The 20741-nt window shown below is 29.9% G+C and overlaps 3 protein-coding genes across 5 annotated transcripts; 1 reads left to right on the forward strand and 2 right to left on the reverse strand.

Annotated features, from left to right (window-relative positions):
- Window positions 1-744: 744 nt before the first annotated feature.
- On the forward strand, window positions 745-5236 carry LOC122632037 (metacaspase-2-like). The gene is made up of 5 exons (XM_043818426.1): window positions 745-1646; window positions 1725-1829; window positions 1951-2391; window positions 2474-4144; window positions 4233-5236. Exons 1-5 carry the CDS (start codon window positions 1080-1082, stop codon window positions 4275-4277), a joined length of 2829 nt encoding a protein of 942 aa, XP_043674361.1. The 5' UTR covers window positions 745-1079; the 3' UTR covers window positions 4278-5236.
- On the reverse strand, window positions 5072-13026 carry LOC122632039 (peptide transporter family 1-like). 2 transcript variants are annotated; one of them, XM_043818432.1, is made up of 10 exons: window positions 12887-13026; window positions 12041-12081; window positions 8437-8515; window positions 8105-8333; window positions 7549-7823; window positions 7395-7477; window positions 6726-7139; window positions 6431-6647; window positions 5758-6350; window positions 5072-5655 (listed from the first exon to the last, which is right to left on the reverse strand). In XM_043818432.1, exons 1-10 carry the CDS (start codon window positions 12918-12920, stop codon window positions 5485-5487), a joined length of 2136 nt encoding a protein of 711 aa, XP_043674367.1. In that variant the 5' UTR covers window positions 12921-13026; the 3' UTR covers window positions 5072-5484. The 2 variants fall into 2 exon arrangements, with proteins under 2 accessions (XP_043674367.1, XP_043674368.1); XM_043818433.1 differs by lacking the exons at window positions 12041-12081; window positions 12887-13026 and adding an exon at window positions 9570-10042.
- Window positions 13027-14471: 1445 nt separating this feature from the next.
- LOC122632035 (glutamyl aminopeptidase-like) lies at window positions 14472-20452 on the reverse strand. 2 transcript variants are annotated; one of them, XM_043818425.1, is made up of 17 exons: window positions 20299-20452; window positions 19363-19433; window positions 19217-19279; window positions 18202-18634; window positions 17981-18128; window positions 17620-17890; window positions 17307-17477; window positions 17072-17169; window positions 16685-16819; window positions 16305-16603; window positions 16132-16217; window positions 15938-16065; window positions 15656-15859; window positions 15482-15561; window positions 15255-15403; window positions 15039-15171; window positions 14472-14919 (listed from the first exon to the last, which is right to left on the reverse strand). In XM_043818425.1, the coding sequence occupies exons 3-17, from the start codon at window positions 19269-19271 to the stop codon at window positions 14547-14549; spliced, it is 2763 nt and encodes a 920-aa protein (XP_043674360.1). In that variant the 5' UTR covers window positions 19272-19279; window positions 19363-19433; window positions 20299-20452; the 3' UTR covers window positions 14472-14546. The 2 variants fall into 2 exon arrangements, with proteins under 2 accessions (XP_043674360.1, XP_043674359.1); XM_043818424.1 differs by having other exon boundaries at window positions 19100-19279.
- Window positions 20453-20741: the final 289 nt, after the last annotated feature.

Raw genomic sequence — 20741 nt, forward strand, 5'->3', positions numbered from 1 at the left:
ATATCTTGAATTTTCGTGAAAACTTTCGAACCAACACATTTTCGCGTATATCTCGTTTAAAATCGATTCGCGTTCTACATGAAGTATCTTTGATTTCGTCGATGATGGAGAAATAAAAACAAAGAATATTGAAAGAAAGAGTTTTGAAAGGTCTACTCGCGCCTAGTTCCGCCATATTTACTGGTTCTAATTATTTAACGACTATCGTAGGGAGCACTGTGATCGAATTAACTACTGTATCGATCCTTTACCTTTTTACCGACTGTGCTATCTCCATTTTTCGTAAATAATTTCTTGAACTTGCAGCAGATATATTGTATTCACTATTCAATGTTTCTTACTTATATTAGATTCTCCGTGTTTTGTGAATCTTTTTCTCTTGTTCTTTTTTTTTTTTTTTTTTTTTTTTTTTTTTTTTATAGAAAATTTAACCACCAGATGATGCGAACGGAAACTACGTTAACGCTATTGTCAATATGAAATTATTATTGGAATTGAATCATTTATTGGAATTAATATTTTTCTCATTGAAGAATAATTAATAAAATAAAAATAAATTATACGAAATAACGTTACTTCGTAGGGACGATCAGCCCTTTTTTCTTCGTCGTTAACATAATGAAATTGATAATGGTTATTTTGACTAGTGTAGTTACACAATGGTGGTAGTTCAAATACAGATATAGTACAGTTAATAAAACAATCTAAACCAGTTGATATATGTTCGATTGGAAAAATATTTACAGGAATATCGAATTATTTTATTACGAATTATTGTTAGATAAAATACGATCTTTGAATGTTTGATTTTTAAAGAGTGTAAATATCACTTGATCGGAATAAGGGTCAAATCAAGGTCGGTTCCGATGCAGTTCAGAGAAAGGCGGAAAGACGGCGTAACTAGCAATAGCATCGTGTAATTGTTTCCGTAACGTTTAACTTGACATTACTGTTGCAATGATTATTGCCTGACCGTTTTGAGATTTCATGTAAACTGTTAATTGTTACTGTTTTCCTTCGTAGTTATAATCGTTGGAATCATTCGATTGTCTACTGGATTTATAAAATCGAGAAGTATAATGAAAAAGATTCCTATAATAAGTCCGAGCTCTGCTCAACTGAAGAAAGACGATTATACGTTCTTTGTACTAAGGAAGAAAGAATCTACTTTAGAATGCACTAACAAGTATAAAGACATCTTTTGCGTAGTGCGTGATTCGTATGCAAATTTAATACACAAAGATATTGAAAATGGATGCAACTTGAACGAGAATGGCAATACACACAAAAATAAATCTATTTTACCAGTGAAAGAAACATCAGAATTATTCTTGGATACGTGCAAGAAAACTAAAGATAATGACAAATTGTCATATTTGTGGCATGATTCTGAATTACCTGTACGTGGCAATACACACCAAGATAAATCTATCTCATCAGTAAAAGAAACATCAGAATTATTCTTGGATACTTGTAAGAAAACAAAGGATAATGACAAATTATCGTATTTGTGGCACGATTCTGAATTATCTATATATGACGTAACAAAGTATAATCTCACTAATGATAAAAAAGATAATTATGAGAATAATAACAATTCAGTTTTCAAAGTGACATTTAATTTCGAATTATTTAAGATATATTTAGTAAGTTATATTTTGGATAGCAATTTCTAGTATTAAAATTAACATTTATATTTGTGATTTCTTATATTTTTTTCATAGATGCGTTTCTTTGCGATAAATACGTCTAACAGTATTTTATATGTCGATAATGACGACAAAGTACGTTTGGTTCAAAACGAAACTGAATTTTTAGAATTATGGCAGGTAATTTTGAATAGTTTTCCGTATATTTTAATAGTAATACAAATTTTGTTTTTCGCTCAATATAAAAGACTTTATACAGAATAATGAATAAGGTAATAATAAAAGATACGTGTGATTTTAGTTTGCTAAATTATGCTCCAAGCATAGCAAAGGAGTACTGTTGTTAGTTGATTTTATAAATAATCAGGATGATGATATAAATAAAAATAAACATGAAGTTAACGAATCATCTGGTGACGATCAAGAAAATTCATTTGCAAGCAATTCTATTTCATCTGAAACCTTTAAATCGAAAGAAAGCATGAGCGAAGTAAAGCAACACAATAAAAGACAACATTTAAATAGAATATTTAATTTAGTTGAAGAAACTAATGATAATAAATTAAACGATAAGGATGGAGCTATTTCTTTGTTTCCAAATTTAACTACATCAGCATATTCAAAGATCCTTACAAAAAGTTTTGATAATATGAAGCTAGAAAATACAACACCTTCAAACATAACTAGCCAGGATGTTCTTAATAATGCTCCACCGACATGGTTTGTACAATATATGGAACAGGTGAATATAAAAAGTGCCATTTATTTTTTATTTATATTATTTTTTATAAATTAATGCAACATGTACTTTCTTTTATTCGTAGTTGAAAAAGGATATAATAACAGAAGTCTCTAATCAAATCGTGTTTAACGTAATGGAAAATTTAAATAAGTGTTCTATGAGGTCACCGATTTGCGCAGAATCTAAGGATGCAAATAGATGTGAAAATCAATCTCATCGTCTGAAATCAAAGTGTAATCACCAAAGAAATAATTTACTTACAGATCAAAGAAGACAATATAAAAGGAAGAAAAGGGACATGCTAGTCGACAAGATTTATTCTGAACATGTAGATAAACCACTTATAAACATCAAAAGCAGAAAGAAACAAGTGAAAAAATTCGAAGAAAAGCTTGAATATAACAGTGAACCTAACGAAGACAAAGAGGAGGAAAATGTTCATAACGAAACCTATAATTCGTCAGAATTAATGAGCAATATAAATAATCCTCATAAGCAAAATGATATTGGCGAAAAGCAGATTGAAGATAAACGTAATTCTATGTCTTCAAATTTTCTTCCATTAGAATCTTCAAAAGAAAATTTGTATAATGAACCAAACATATTCAATGGGACAAAAGAAAATGGTGGACAAAGAATGAATTGTTCTATCACTGAATATCAAATGTTGGATAAAAAATATCTTGAAAGTACAACTTGTTGTTGTGGATCTGACATAGAGAATATCAGTATACGTTCTGACTTAAGCACTAACACAGAGATCTGTGATGACTATAATGAATTTGAATTAATTTCGATGCCAATAAAATACAAAACCAATACAAATTGTCACAAACAAAAAAGTCCATCAAAAACTGAGAACATTGCCCATAAAGAGGATGATGATGAAATTGTTACTGATCTTTTAACTTTTGATTTACTTCCAGAGATATCACCTGCATCTTCAGTCATTTGCATTGCTGAGAATCATTTTACAGCTAATTCGAATAATTCTACTTCTATGACTAAGAAGGATTTAAATAATGTTAGTACTTACAAATCGGATGAAAAAGAAGATTCTAAAAATGAGGATAATATCAATGAAAAAATACACGATACACATTTATCAAATACTTTAAAAAAATGTACGAACAATAACTTAACAAATCTAACAGATAATATTTGTTCCCCGTTTATAAAAAAGACATCAAAATCAATAGATGAGAATACAAATTTACTGCATTTAGAATCCAAACATAACAATACAAATGCTATGAAAATTGATGTAAACAGTTCTCATACTAGCTATTTGACAACAGAACCAGTAAATCCAATTTTTTCAGATTTTCCGATAGCACAGCAGAATTGTCAAGCCCAAACAGATTTAAACGATTTAACACAGAGTTTTCATTCTCATACAACTTCGATTACAGACAATGGTGTTTATGGTATAAATGAGACGAATACTAGTAACAGTCATGATTATTCAAAACATAGTTTTTCTGATTGCAATAAACCTGCAGCTTCAAAAAAAAATAAAATACGTGAGCAAATAAAGAAAGACTTAAGTAATAAATATCTGGAGAACAATCCAAAGAAAGAAGAGAATAAAAATGTTGAACATATAGTTGAGGAAACTACTACCGATTCAATGCCAGGAACTGCAGAACCTATTCACATTTTGCCAGAAACATTGGTAACTGGTGCTTTCCATTTTGCTTCTATTGCATATGGAACAGCTCGTGAAGCAATTGTTAGAATTCGTTCAAATTCGGTAATTGTTTTCTTATGTATTCTTTTATCAATACTGTTGATTTTTATAATATTAATACTTATACGTATGCTCTTAAAAATTGTTGTAGAAAGACGATCGATTATCGTATATGAAAAAGAGTCCTCGGCATTAAATAAACCTACAGAAGATTTACACTTCCTCAAAAATCTTGATTATAATATTACATATAGAGAGATAACCATTTGCTTGCTCCAAATGAAAAACGCTAAATAGAATTGTTTACTAGGCAAGTGTGTATCTTACATATTTAATATATCATTTATTGTAGAAATTAGAATTTTAAAGCTGGTGGTACTAAAACAATTTATCAAAGATGTGAATCTTATTAGATGTTAGATCGTATATATTCAACAAACGTTTAGAAAAATAATCTATAATCTTTTGCCCTCTTAAAATATTATTAAATTGTCCAAATCTTATACATAGAAATACATTTATCAGAAAAATTGCTTATATGATACAAACGTTCGCTTCTGAATAACTTCGTCAAAAATAATTATAGAATATAGCTCGTTAACATACTAATTTACTTGTATTTGTGTAAGGAGCAATAAAACTAAGAAAACATTTTGTTGTTAAATATCTTACGATAGAACGACGAAATTAATCACAATATAATTCTGTAATAGAATATCACATTATTCTTTATAAATTAAAATATATGTTACGGTATTTTCATTAAAAAATCGTATGGCTACGATTGCATCTACATTGTCATGTTATAAAATTAATATAATGTAACAACAGATGCGTAAATTATTAACCATTAAGATGTATATTTGTTAAATCTGGAATTGTTTTAAGAGTGACTACCATAAAGATTAATATAGATGGATATTATTTTAAGAAAGGAAAATAGAAATTTTTCCTGAATAATAGTTTCGATTCTATATAAAACAAATACGATTATAAATATTTCTAATTTATTTTCAATAACTAATTACAGACATGGAATATTAACTCGGTAATACTTGTTCGGTATGTATCAAAATTTGCAATGCGTGTTTTATTCTATTGTGATAGATCTTAACAATTTATTTGAGCTAGTAAAAATAAATATATTACTCGTAATTCCTTTGTGATCTTTCCTATGATTCAAAAATTTCACTTTTATACTTTTTTCACGTACACTTAACTCCTTTCCATATAATCGTTAATAACATCATCGTCCATCTCGACGTATATCTTTCATTGCACATTCAACGTAACGATCTTTGCAATGAAAACTTCATTATCTTTGAGCTTGATATATTGTATCACTCAACAGAAAATTGAAAACAGGTAGATACTCAAATATCTTTAAGATTTATTTGTATTTTTCATTTTTCGTCGTTCTTGTACGATGGATTAACAGTTCCATTTTTCCCTTCTAATACGATTTCTTCCTCATTTGTTTCAGGTATATCCGTATATTTATAAAACATTGTCATTATGCCAAATAATATCATAAATATAAGCATTAGACCTGCGAATAGGAAGAACTCGTAAACCTGCAACATACGTTTCCGATTAACAAAAGCAATTATAATTAATCATCGACTTCTATAAATAAAAATCTGTAAAAGTTGTTATCAGATATTTAGATAGCTCACCTGTCTACTGAAGAATGATATTTCTGCGATAATAACAACAATAAGATTGCCAAAAGCTACTGTAAGTAACCAGGAGGATTGCATTAAGGATTTCATGCTGGGAGGTGATTGTGTGAATGCAAATTCCAATCCTGTTACTGAAAACAAGACTTCTGCCATGGTAATGACAATGTATTGTGGTAACAGCCAAAACAAATGCATCGAATTAGGAAGTGTTACAGTAACAATCGACAATTTTGTTTCTTCTGGTATGTCATGACCAACAATGGTGTATACTCCACCTAATTTTAATTCCACATTTGGTAATAATAGCTTTTCATTTAAATAAATATTATATTTATCTGGCTTGAGTTCATGTAATGAAGTTTTATTGATATTTGTCTTATCTAATATAATTTCATCCACAAGTTTCGATTCTTGATAAAACATCAAGCTAGTATTCTTTTGCATTGATTCTACTGACAAATAAATAAGACCACGAACCAGAGGCAAACCATTCTTTGGTTTTGCTACATTGTCAGTGTAATTATACTTGATTCCATCAGGTGTAATAGCGAATGATATCGCTTTCGCTTCGGTTATAACCATCGTTCCTATGAGAATATAAACTCGTTGTTACTATTTTCTATTCTAACATATATTTCTAATTTCACAGATTCTATGATTGATTTACCATCTTTGATGAAATTTTTCGAGAAGCAATCTGTCGGATTTAAAGAATACTTCAAATTAGCCGAGCCATTAATAGTTTTGATATTTATATTTTCCCAAAAATCCAGACCATTAATAGTCTCATCTTTACCATCAATATTTATTATTACGTTACAATTCATGGTATTGAAAATTCTTACTTGGGCCTCTTCAGTGGTAGGCAGTATCGGGTATGTTTTCTAAAATTAATCAAGTAGATATCGATGGAATGAAAGTTATATAAATAGTTATTGGATATTAAAGAGTTTCATATTTACCTCAAGTTGTAATTCAACGATAGCAGATATAACGAAGGATAGTGCGGCTAATACACCACCGACTGTAAGTTTCTTCAAAGGTGTATTAAGTAGATGAATTTTAGAAAATATTGGATAAATGCAAGTCTCGAAGATAGGAATGAAGATGACAACCAACAATGGATTAAATACTTGCATCTGATCGGATTGTATCAAGAAATTACCAACTTTACCATCCATTCTCGTCGCTTGGATCGTCCATCTCGATCCTTGTTGATCGAAAAGAGCCCAAAAGATCGGCAAAGGAAGGAACATCTTTAATACCTGTAAGGAATCTTTGATGTCCTCGACTAACTTTTGACCATATTTGTCCGATGAGTGATCGAGCCAGTGATCTACCTTTTCCTTTGATTGTATCTTCTTCTTGATCGCGTACTAAAATTTTTATTTTTATTTAAGTTGACTTAGCTGACTAAAGTTGACTAATTATTTCGTTTAAATGAACTAATCCAGATATTATCAATCCATGATATGGCGATTACGAATGTAAAGGTATGCACGTTCGTTCGTATGATAAAAACTTGTTGATATTAATACATTATTATTATTATCATTAGTTATTATAATTTCGCTAACATTCTAACGTAGATATTAGTTAATTTTCAAAAAAGAATTATTTAATTAACTTACGTAAATGCATTTGGTAACATCAACCACGATATTGCCTTTGAGATCGACTATTTTGTACAAAGGTTTACCAAGCACGAATATCACTGTAAGAGAAAAATTTACATTCAAAATTCTTGCGTTTCTCTAGTATTCATAGATTTAAATATTATATTACCGATCGATATTGACATCAATATGGCAGGTATTAGAAAAGACAAGGAATAACATGTTTTATCGCCAAAACAAGTAACGTCGCTTCTTAATATCGGTGTAAGAAAGCTGGATATTAAGGAACCCGAATTAATTGAGAAATAGAAGACGGAAAAGAAAGTCGAAAGTTGTTGTTCCTGTTGCGGTAATACAAATTGATCTCCACCAAACGCTGATACGCAAGGTTTTATACCACCCGAACCAATAGCTATAAGAAACAAACCCACTAATGCGAACTCCCTGCAATTCGATTGAATTAGAATTAGAAGATATATTTAATCGTAAAAGAATAGATCATGCAATGACTCATAAAAATGATTATATTCTTTCATACCGATCAATTTTTTTTTTTCATAACAAGCTAAGTCAATAATCAACACGATTACAGATGTATTAGCGAAATTCTCATTTATTTCAATATCAATTCGTAATGTCCAGATATTTTGTTTAGACTATTATAAGAAAGCTATCAGTTTTCTGAGTCATTGCAAATCATTTGACGCGTTGTTGCAAATATTAACCTTGGTGGCAATCCTAGTGGCGGTACAGCACTCAAGGCCAACAAGAGTTGTCCCACAGTATAAATTATACTAACATAGAATATCGTACGGTATTTCCCAAGTATGGAATCTGCTAGGATAGCTCCGAATAATGGAAAGAAAAAAACAAACATCGTGAAGATATGATAGATCACGGTCGAAGTGTTGTCAGTGTAGTTTAAAACATTTCGAAGATACAACGTCAGGACCGCTGAAATTAAAGTAAATTAAATGAATGTCTATATAAAAAAAAATATAATAATAATAAAAAAGATAGAGAGAGAGAGAGAGAGAGAGAGAGAGAAAAAACTTACTACGCATTCCATAAAAAGAGAATCTCTCGCAGAATTCATTGCTGATGATGAAAAATACCGATTTGGGATACTTGAGCTTCTGCAATAATATGAAGAACTTAAATATAATTGAAAAGAGAAACGTTTCTTTCTTGTTGTTTCATCTTGCAACGATATTTTTTTAACCTTGCTTGTTACTTTTATTATCGCAAATGAAAGGTCACCAAACTAGAGTTAATAATATAATATGTTCGCGCTTGTAGTTTATTGATTATGCAACAATACGTCGGTAATTAGTTTCGTTGCTTTCGCAAGATCGTGGTAGTGGTAATCGTAAGAGTATATACAAAACCGCAATAACGACGTAATCTCACGCTCATTGATTCATACAAGAGCGTATTTTTCTGTCGACGATACGTCTAGCATGACGATATGTACGTCCTAGAAAATATTTTATCTTTAATCGCAGTTATGATATATCAAGAAGCAAGTTTTATTACGATCGTAATAATTAGTTAATAGTAATCTATGTTATACATTAACACGAAAAGAAATAAGCGCGTTGTTTAAATAAATGAAAAATTTGAAAGGAATGTAAAAGTCTGAGAGAATGTCGAAAAGAATGTAAATGATTCGTATAAAAGTTCGATAGCTTTTATAGAATTTATAAATGTTTAATCGAGGAAAAAACTCGATTAAAAAAAAAAATAAAATAAAATAAAATAAAATAAAATAAAGAAATAAAGAAGAGAGAAGAAAAGTAACAAGTAAATGTATGATGAAACACCATTCTTAAGCGTTTCGAGGACATGTCTTCTGACGTTCTTTTTTACATACATAAGTATTTATAACTTCGTTGCGCATTATCTATTTGTTATTACAACATACCGACTCAACTATTTCGATGAATTTAAATAAGGACGCATGAAAGAACGTCATTTTTGGAAAAAGAAGACGGTCAGAGGAAGAAATAGTGAAAGTCTCTCGATGAAATAACGATCGTAGTAGTAACGAAATGCGTTATCGATCTTCGACGAATCGTACAGATATATTTTTTTATAAGCTTTGAGAAAATAGGTCAGTCGAATGGTTAAATATAAAAGATAAAAAAGAAAAGGTGATTATGACGATTTGGAAAATATTGACGATCGTACCTTTCCCGCGCTCATCTCGTCGATCTATTTATCTTGATGATCGAATTTGAAAGGAATCGATGGATCGTAATGCACGTTGACATAACAAATATACACATTTACACGCACACATTTGCGATGATACACAAGATTTACGTGAATTCATATGTATTCGGCCCGTTCACTTTGGATTTTATCAGTTTTGTGCATATCTTACGTACTAAACGCGTCACTTTTTTTCTCTCGTTGTCTTGATTGATAGATCATTCGCGATCTAGCTAGCGCACGCGCGTCTTGATCCCGTCTAACCCGTTTTATTTCTGTTGTGTGTGACAAAAGAGTGAAAGAAAACGGAGCGATTGTCGAACCTTCGCTGGTGCCGCGTTCTTTCCTTTCTAGAGCTCGTTCAAGAACGACTGATCGATCGTTTGGAAATCGTTTACCGTTCTACGTATCAGGAAGTTTCCTTCATCGTTTTCTCTTTTCTTTTCTTTTTTTTCTTCTTCGTTCTTTGTAGAAAACAAAAAAAGAAGAAAACGAGAAGAGAGAGAGAGAGAGAAAGAAAACTTGAGGCCTTCCTCGACTGATCATTATAAAATATTTTTATTTATCTTGCCAGATTGATTCGTTATATAAGAAAAAAAAAAAAAAAAGAATGGAAAAGACAAGACAAAAGAAAAGAGAAAGACGAAATTATGTAATCGAAAGATAATTTTCGATTAGGTAGTATCTTGTGTATAAAACGTGAACGTTATTTGTTCTCTGCGTGCGTGTGCGATTAATTTTATTTAATTTTAAATTAAACAAGTGTATCGCCAGAAGTGTACAAACGTATTTACTTTGTGGCGTTCTAGCTTATATAGAAGTGGTGTATAAAGTATCATGAACAGTAAAAATGTTTGAAAATATAATACATTTTTTCTTTTCTTTTTTTTTTTTTTTAAATAAGATAAAGCGAATAGATTAGAGTTAACTAGAGCGTGTAGATTAACAAAGACAGGAAGAATTAAAAAAAAAAGAATACGAAATATACCTTTTTAAAATTTGTTATCAAAAAGTTTTATACAAAACAAATACATTACTTCGTTTTCCATATTATTGTTGTTATTGTAGGATGAGTAACAGAGATGAGTAAATCAACGAATGATACGTATAGTGGACTTAAAGAATAATCGATATATTTCTGGTATGATAGAAGAATAAATCCTGAGAATGGATATAAGAAGAACGATAGATTAACGCATGTGTGTGTTCGAATGCTTGCAAGGTTAAAGAATGCGAGCGAACAAATGATCTTTATTTAAGAGGAAGATATTTAATCAGAGGTAACGATTCAAAGAGCATATATATATTGACTAATGGATATTCTGATCATTTCACTTTCTTGCTTCAGATCTTAAAAATTATTGAAAGAATAACAAACGAAATCGTTATCATACTAAGTTATAACAAATCATTTAACAATACATATCCCTACGGCAATTTTATCTTCATAGAACGAATTCAATTATATGGCATATTTTTTTTTATATTTGTTAGTTTTATGTAATCAAAATTGATAAGCAATTTTTTTACAATAATTTATATTTGTTTAACTGCATTTATTCGCGAAGATCTGTAAAGTCGATTATGTCAATCTTACGTTAATCTTATGTCGTAAAAATTATACTGTAGCGAGTTTAAAGATCTATAGATCGTACGATTTTGATAATATTTATAAAATTCGTATAAGATGATTTGATATACATGATGGAATCCATATATTTGTTCGTTTGTATTGTTTTTCATTTATTAATTTCATTTATTAATTTCTTTTTAATGATAATATCTTGAAAGAAGTTTATTTTGTATTTTTGATCACTCGCAAAACAAAAGGCAATGTTTCTTTGCGCTTATTCAAAATTTCTGAATTATTCGATTGGTCTAGAAAAAGTTATTTAATTTTAACAAGTCTACGAATATTTCTGTGTCTTACTTATTTGTGCGGATACCTGCCTTACAAGAAGCGAATCGTGTCGTACGCGACGCGTGATCTGTACAAATGATTATTGACCTGAATATTTTTCTTCGCTTGCTTGATCGATCGTTCGATTATTGAAGCTTTTAGCGACGGGACAAGCCGAAATTTTACTGTCCCCATTCTCACGAGCGATCGTTCGGCAATGAAAAAGTAAAAAGAAATCAATAAATAATAAATAAATTAAATAAAATAAGGATAGGAATAATTTTATCGAAAGGATTATCGATGAAAGAAATATTCGTTGAGCGAACTCATTTCGATTTCGTAAGTTCACCAAGTGGATATTTTTATATCAATCCATTTCACTTTCTCATATCGAATGTATCAAGAATTCTTGCGAATCTTATAAAATAATTGAAATAATTCTGTCATTACGAACGTTTTATAATTTTAACGAATGCTGAAAAAGACGAAACTTTCTCTGCAACGATTTCATAATTTTTTGATTATAGTAACATATATAGATACTCACGGTTTCGGTTGCTTCAACATCGCTATGTTCTTCTGGATGATCTAAATAGAGACAAACGATAAATAAATAAAGAGATTGCCAAAATGATAGATCAGTTTCATTGACCTTTTCGCAATTGCACGTTAATCACTGAATTAATATAAATCAATGCGTGTAAGTGTCAATGTCACTAGCGATAGTTGTTCTTTCTATTTAGGTCATGGTGTAATTACGTTTCGACGACTTTTTAAACGAATCGATCAATCCATCAAAACCTTTATTAAGTCTTCGGACAATAAACCCTTTCCCTTATCTTATATATCTATAAGTATCTTCGAACGAAATTTAAGATTATCATTTTATCGTATTTCCGAAACAGAAAATCGATAACTTATGATTGAAGAAAATTGAAGTGACAATTTGACAGTCATCAAATTGAATAATCTTTCTAAATGAGTACATAAGTTTGTTGAGGAATTATAAGATAATATTTATTAAAAATATTATTGTGTGTTTATATGATTATATATACAAATATTAATGTATTTATATGAATATAATGAATATATTATAATGTTATTATAACACAATATATATATATATATATATATATATATATATATATGTACATAAATAAATATAAACCCACAAATATTATATGTATATTTATATTTTTATATTTTTATATTATTATCTATATTAAAAAAGCTATATACATACAAAAAATTGGTATGCGAATATATCATCATATTTAATTAATAAATTATAAATATAATTTTTATAATGAAACGATACGATCGAAACAGTTTAAGAAATAGTTTTATATGAGACGAAGAATAATACAAAACGATAAAGTAAAAAAAATACCTCGAATTTCGTTTTCCGAAAGTTTTCTTTCCATTTCTATTTCTAATAAGTTAATATTTTTACTGTTCGGCCGACTTCTGCTCACTGTAATTTTCTTCACTACGTCTTCTTCATACAACAATACGTCTCAGACTAATCCTCTTTTGGATCACGATATCACTTTGTGACTATCTCATCTTATCTATTGAAATACGTAGGACAGCAATTAATTTTGACAAATGAATTTATCAGAAATATCTTTCACGGGGGTGTTGATGTCGTAGAGATATGCATCGAAACTCGAAATCGTCTGAGTAAAACACGCGAATTTTGGTAAATTCGATTAAAGAATTCGATAATCATCGTAAAACGGTGAAAGTCTATATTCATATGTTACTCGAATAATATATGTGTTTTTATCTTTTTTTTTTTTAATACATATTATCTATAATATATAATAATATTTTATTATATTCACGTTTAGTTAGTATTCACGCATAGTCATTGCATCTCATTAATTAAAAAATTCCATAATGGTACACGAACTATGCGTAAAATTTTGTTATATTTGTCAAGTTGTTGTTATATTCAAAAAGAAGAATTTACACGCACACACATTTAAAAAGTGTCATAATTCTTACAAATATTAAGACAGAGATGACAAATTTTATTTCTATGAAAAGTTATAACGAGATAACGCATTTTCCGATAATAATTGTAGAAGGAGTTTTCTACGGTTTTCTCTAAAAAGGAAAAAGAATTGATAGTTTTATTTAAAAAAAATGTTATCTTCATTTTACGACGTAACTATAACATTATAAAAATCAATTTTTTTTTTCTAACTTACGATAACATTAGCAGAATACGTTCGTTATAAGTCACAGGTGTATCTGAATCTCCCATATCTTTCTAATAATTTTTCTTTATGGATGGTGATTAGAAAACTTAGATTTCAATGCGACGCGTCAAGAAGTTAATTGACTGGGAAAGTTTATCTACGAATGTACGTTGGTATTACATCGTCGATGTCATAGTTTTACGATTATTTTTCAAAAAATAGTTCGTAATATAGATAATTATTATCGAGTAATTCTCAAGAGAATTAAAAAGATTTGATAAAAATAATAATATATCCAATACATTGTAATAAAATCATGTAATCTTATTTAATGTAATTATACATTTTTGCTGATGTCTTTTTTAACGTCATATCTTTATTTTCGATAAATGCTTCGTCATTTTTCATATTTTTCGTTCAGCTATGTTAAATAATCGAGAGATAAAGTCAAACATTAATATTCTAGTCTATTTTGAATTTCGATAATTTATATTTAATCGTCGAATATAAATGGCGATAGTTAGGTAGTGTAAATAATTTTATTGCATTAGATATACTTTTATATAGATTTAATAATCGAACAAATGAAAAAGTTATTCATTATTATACATCGTAAGAATAATGGATTAGATAATAACAAATTATTAAGCCTTTTTATATATGAAGTAAAAATCTTTATTTTTGTTCAACTTATGATTAGTCTTGTTATATATATAATTCTTCATAAATGTTGATTTATCGGCTATATATAAATATATTTCAAAAACATTATCGTAGGTTTTCTTTATTTGATAACATTATTCTTCATAAAAATGGATTAGTAGTATAGTTTAATCAGTCGGATTAATTGCTCGAATGTGAATTCAACCAGTTTTCAAGTTTGCCTGTATTTCTCGCTAACCATTTTATATTATTCTGTACTGTCTCCAATGCTTTCGCCCGATTCGATGCACCAGCACCGGCTTCAGGATATTTTTCGAAAAAGGCTTTCATTTCGTTCAACTTCGTTTCCGTAGCAAAAGTTTTTGTAATTCCAGGTATAAGTTGTCCAAGGTATCGATCGTTTAAAGTGTATCTCTGAACTAAAAACTCCCAGTTTCCTCGAACCCAATCCCAAACGAGAGGTGTGCCAACAGGATTGTTAGAAATTGCCGTCAAACAAGAAAAAAAATCTTGTGCACGAACGTAATTTTCATTCTTCGCTATAGTGATAAATCTATAGAAGAAACAAAGAAACAATGTATCAAATATTTTCTCTCTCTGTCTTTCTCTACTTGTCTCTACGAGTGACATAAATATTGTTTATTTGGAAATTTATATAAAAAGTTAACTAACTTGTTCAAAAGCCAACTTTCTCGTGTTCCCGTTAATCCACGCATCAATTTTAATTTTTCAGACGAATCGGTTTCCTGAACAAATTTATCAAACATAAGATTCCACTCAGCTTCAGAACCAGCATAATGTAAGCCTGTAATGATATTAAATAAAAGTATTTATTTCAAACGATCAGTTCTAATCGTTAATATAAGTATAATTTCATAAAACACTAACCGTAATAATAAATTAATCCTCGAATATCAGGATGCGGACGAACGTCCTTTATATCGTTTATCCACTTTTTGAAGATTTCGGATGCTTCTTCTAAACATTCTATATGACCCACCGAACAAGCCAGATCTAATACTACCGAACGAAGCCTTCTGCAAATTCGACATAATAATTTCAATAAAGTATGCATTAAATCTTGAATTAATTGATAAGTATTCTTTTGATCTTACAGCATTACATGATCTTCCGTGTTATCTACACGCCATGTTACATCGTGATACACGCTATCAACCAAGTTTCTTACGTATGACTGTAAAATAATATAGTATCAAATCATCAGTAAATATGCAATCTAAAACATTCTTATTCTATTCTATATTCGTATGTATGTATTATTATATAACCTTAAAAATAGTAGATAAATTCGTTGACGACAAAAATTGATCTATGGCCAATAAATTTTTCGATGCAACAGTCCATGGAATAACATGATTTTCTTGTGGAAGATATTTGGTCATATTCATGGCGATACCGTAGTCAAGTTCACCCGCAGATGCTAAACTGAATACTTCTTCCAAGAGATGAGCTCTATCTGATACAGATAATCTCTGTAAATATCAACTTTTACTCATTTTCCAGAACCATCTGTACAAAGATTATATATACCGGTACAAAGAAATAATTACCTTGTGATAATATTTAAGCAAATGAATTAAATTTTCCCATTCCGTTGTTTCATAATTAACGCGATAGTAACCAACTTGATCTTTATTAAATTTAATCCATTCGACAGGTTCTTCCAATTCGATCACCACTGAAAATTATATTAAAAAGTATATGAGGTAACGTGAAACAAAAAGAAATTCGAATGTATACCTACAATTAGTAGCATTATTATTGAACCAGACTAAAGTTGGCCTTGATGATTTATTAGTAATATACGTAATAGGTATTATCCATTTATATCTGAAAAGAGAATATCGTATGTATCATAAATTCATCGTTAATTCACATTATTATTATTAACACAATTTCTCTGTGAATTAAACCAACCCGTAATCTGATTCCGAAGGATCGATTTGAGTGTCTGGATCGGCCAAGAAACGTTTTTGCGTTAACACGTATTTGTTTTCAGTCTTACGGACATTCACCACTGGAAAACCATTTTGTCTGGTCCAGGTATTCATGATCTCCGTCACGTTTATTTCTGTGCCAACTTGTTCTTGCAAAATATTAAGGAGATCGGTCGTCTCCGCATTATGATAGGTGAACCTATTCAGATAGGTTCTAATACCGTTGTAAAATCTATCAACACCAATAAAATTTTCCATCATACGTATGATGGATGATCCCTGGAAAGAAAAAAAGTAACGATTCGTCTAATATCGATTATAAAGCATAACTGACATAATGAATGATTCTTATGCGTTCACCTTTCTATAAGAGATTTCATCGAAAATAGATGTGATCTCGTCAGGATTGTTGACAGTTTGAATGATCGGATGAGTACTCCATTTTGCATCTGTAACGAAGACCAAGTGTATTTGGTCGAGTAGAAATTCTTCCATCTGAAAATTTACTTCCGTTAATAAATCGAGATCTTCTTTCTCGATGGAATAATTATAATGATCGCATTAAAATGAATTCGATTGTAATTTTTATTCGCCATGACGGCGCAATAATTACCGATCACCGTCGATGGTCTTACGATTTTTATTACATGGGTCAAACTCGTGGATCATAATGTTTAACTTTTTATACTTTCTTATCTTTGTTTACACTGGTACAATTTCTTTTATTTATATCCTATCGATACTAACCAGTCCCCAATCGGGAAGAATAGCATTCGCGCTTTTGTATTGCATGAACGAAGCAAAACCTTCATTTAGCCATAGATCGTTCCACCACTTCATTGTAACTGAATGAAAAGAAGAAAAAAAAAAAAGAAAAAAATAAAAGAAGAGAGAAAAAGAAAAAAACAAAAGAAAAGGAAAGAAATATTTTTATAATTACAACTTACGATCAGGAACTATTTATTTTTATTATAATATTTACCTAGATTGCCAAACCACATATGTGCAAATTCGTGACTAATTACGGTGACGATGTCGTGCATCTCTCGAGTAGAACTAGTTTGATTATCGTAAAGTAATCTCGCTTCTCTGTACGTTACGATACCCCAATTTTCCATCGCACCCGATACAAAATCTGGTATTGCAATCATATCTGAAAATTAATTTTTATATATAAAATTTGTTATATAATACATGCACACACACACACACACACACATATATATATATATATAAAATCTGTTTACAGGTAATAAACAATAAACAAAAACGATCGATTAGCAATCGTTACTCACCAAGCTTAGGTAAAGGATAGTCTATATGGAATAAATTGATATAATACTCAATGATATCAACACCAATACTAAGAGCAAAAGAGCCTTTTTCCCTTTGTGCTCTGGTAGTGTATACGCTAATTGGAAATTCTCGACCATCAAAACCTTTTGCTTTTTTTGTTACAGCTACGAAATCGCTGATTATGAAGCAACTCAAATAAGTCGACATAGGTACACTTTCGGCAAAAACCACGGTTGTAAGTCCAGGGCTTGGTTGATTAATAAGAGTACTCTGTATAATTTGTATTTGTAATTATAATAAATATAGTTGTTGTTCGCGGTAAAACATCGTAGATCGAATAACAAAGCTATGCTTCGTTACCTTGACGTTCATGTTGGAAAGTGCATTATAACAATTATCGGTAGGATGAACTAATTTCACTGAAAATTTGGCCTTGAACGAAGGTTCGTCGAAGCAAGGAAACGCTCTTCTCGCATAGGTTGGTTCGAATTTCGAAGTAGCGATATATCTAAGAAAAAAAGTGCGAAATGTTTAAGATACATTCGATTAATCCCGATATATTATCTACTCGAGACCCTTACCTCGTTTTATTATTCTCGTCTTTATATTTGCTCGAGTAAAAACCGACGATTTTATCCGGTTGAAGAGCCCCATTAAATTCAATAGATAGATTATAAAGTCCTGAATTGATCTCGTTCTTTATAGGAACAACAAGCATTTCATATTTCGCGACCGTAAATGGAGGCAATAATTCGATTTCATAGTTCTCTTCGCGATCATAAGTTTTTAGCTCGATATGAGTAATATTGAGATCCTTTTGATGAAGGGCAATTTGGCCTCTTTTGTCTAAAACATCTATAAGGATCGTAACTTTACCCACGAATGTACCATTGTTAAGATCGGGATATAAATAAATATCATAGTGAATCGGTTTGACTTCCTTCGGTAATCTGAAAGTATAATCATCGTGTTGATCGTGGCTCATGATGGCGACCGTTTCCAATTTACTTGGATCTGTAAATAAATAGATCTTAATCAATCGCGAATTCATTATGCGAATAGAATATGAATTGATAATATTATTTTGATATCAATGGACTAACGTATAACGTTACCGAGAAAATAATTGAGAGTCATCGTAAAAGTCATCTTATCTTTACGAAAAGTAGCGCAAACAAAGTCCGTCGGATAAATTTCATTTGTAGATTCTTCGATAGGTTTAACTCGTGATATAACTTTTATCATTAATACATTTATCGAGTTTTAAATGAATCGAATTGGTTTATAGAGTTATCGTACGAAACAATGTTGTATTTCGAGTGCTTTTTGTTTAAGATATTTCTTTGGAATCAATATAAACGTTAAAGCGTATTCAAATAGCGCGCCAATAATACTTTAAACCACGTGATCAGTGATGAATGCGATTTTGACGGTTCTCTCCGGTTCTTTTATTATTTTGAGAACATTAGAATTTCTTACCGTATCGATAACTGGCAGCCTCGACTTTCTGATCGAGGATAACAAGAGTGCCGAGAAAAGTACAGGTAACGCTTAGAACAAAACAAACAGCACAAGTGAAACAGAGAAAAGCTGTACCTCTGTCGCCACGTTGGTGCGACTTGAGCGTCTTTACTGCACCGCTACGACTCATAGCTCCACCTGTCGATCGTATTGCAAAATTGTAACTCATTGAAGTTGCATCCGTCTCAGTCGTTAATTCAACATTTTTTTTTTCAATTTACCTTTCGTATTTCTTCAAACAAAATCGCTCTTATAATCCGTCTTCTTTTTCGTAGACTATTATATATCTATCCTGAAATTTTTATAATAAATCTTTTTAAAAATCTTTTATCGGATTGTCGAAAACGAACGAACTAGCGAACGTTATATATATATATATATATATATATATATATATATATATATGTATTTTAATTTAATAACGTAATTCATTCGCGTATCAATTTTGAGATCAGTCATTTGAAAATATCTCCCTCGTTATTAAATTATCCAGCTCAGGTAATTTATCAAATCAGAGCGAAAGCAGTCCTGCTGCCTTTGTTAATATAAATAGAATAATGATCGAAGATTACTCGGTTAAATGTATAGCAAGTTGCACGTAGTATCACTTTATAACCTTTATGAAATATTCCATTTGTTTTACGATAAAACTCTGACAATCAAACGAAAAATCATTTTACTCGATTAAAAATATATCAATAACGAATTTCACAATTTGATCACACGTCTCTTTAAAAAAAAAAAATATATATATATATATATATATATATATATAATCTTCGATCAAAAATGTAACCTTAAATATTTCTCACTTTTTTTTTTCTTTACATTTCATTAAACATTTTTTAAAAATCACTTTGCTTTTCCTAAGAATTTTTTAAACTACACACACATATATATATATATATATATATATATATATATATATATATTAACAAAATCGAACACTCGAACACACTATATATTTTTGATTTCACTAAAATCCGATTCGTTTCGATCGTGCATATGTTCAAATGGTAACACTTTCAGTTTCAAATTGATTATAAATACACTAAACATTATTTAATCTTAATACTGAATCATTTAATATTATTATCGTTCATCGTATTGATTTATCTACGATAAGAACCGCCTGTTTCATGATTGTAAAATCATACCTTATCGTGTCGCGTTTGCTCGTATAATGTTCACTCGTGAGCTGTTACCATCACTTTCTCTCGGTTACTACTAAGAGATGCTTATTTGTTATTCTTGTTTCTTAGAGTACTTACAGCTTACGAAGCTACGACTTAATATTATCAGAGCACAAGCACAAATGAAAAATCGTATTTACACAGGTTATTTATTACTGGCTGATATAATAGTTGTTCGTGTACGTAACTTTCACTTCGTTCGACCTTTGATCACAAACGTGATCGTTTTATACAAATCAATATCGAACTGCACTCGTTCAATCGTCTTTTTATCTTTATTTTATCTTTTATTATTTATTTATACGTTTATTCCAATAATATTTTTTTATGACATATACGAATACACCGAAAGTTTTTCGCGAAAATAAAAAAAAAAAAAAAAAAAAAAAGAAATAAATAAAAAAATA

This window comes from Vespula pensylvanica, chromosome 9 (genome assembly GCF_014466175.1).
Source record: "Vespula pensylvanica isolate Volc-1 chromosome 9, ASM1446617v1, whole genome shotgun sequence".
NCBI lineage: Eukaryota > Metazoa > Arthropoda > Insecta > Hymenoptera > Vespidae > Vespula > Vespula pensylvanica.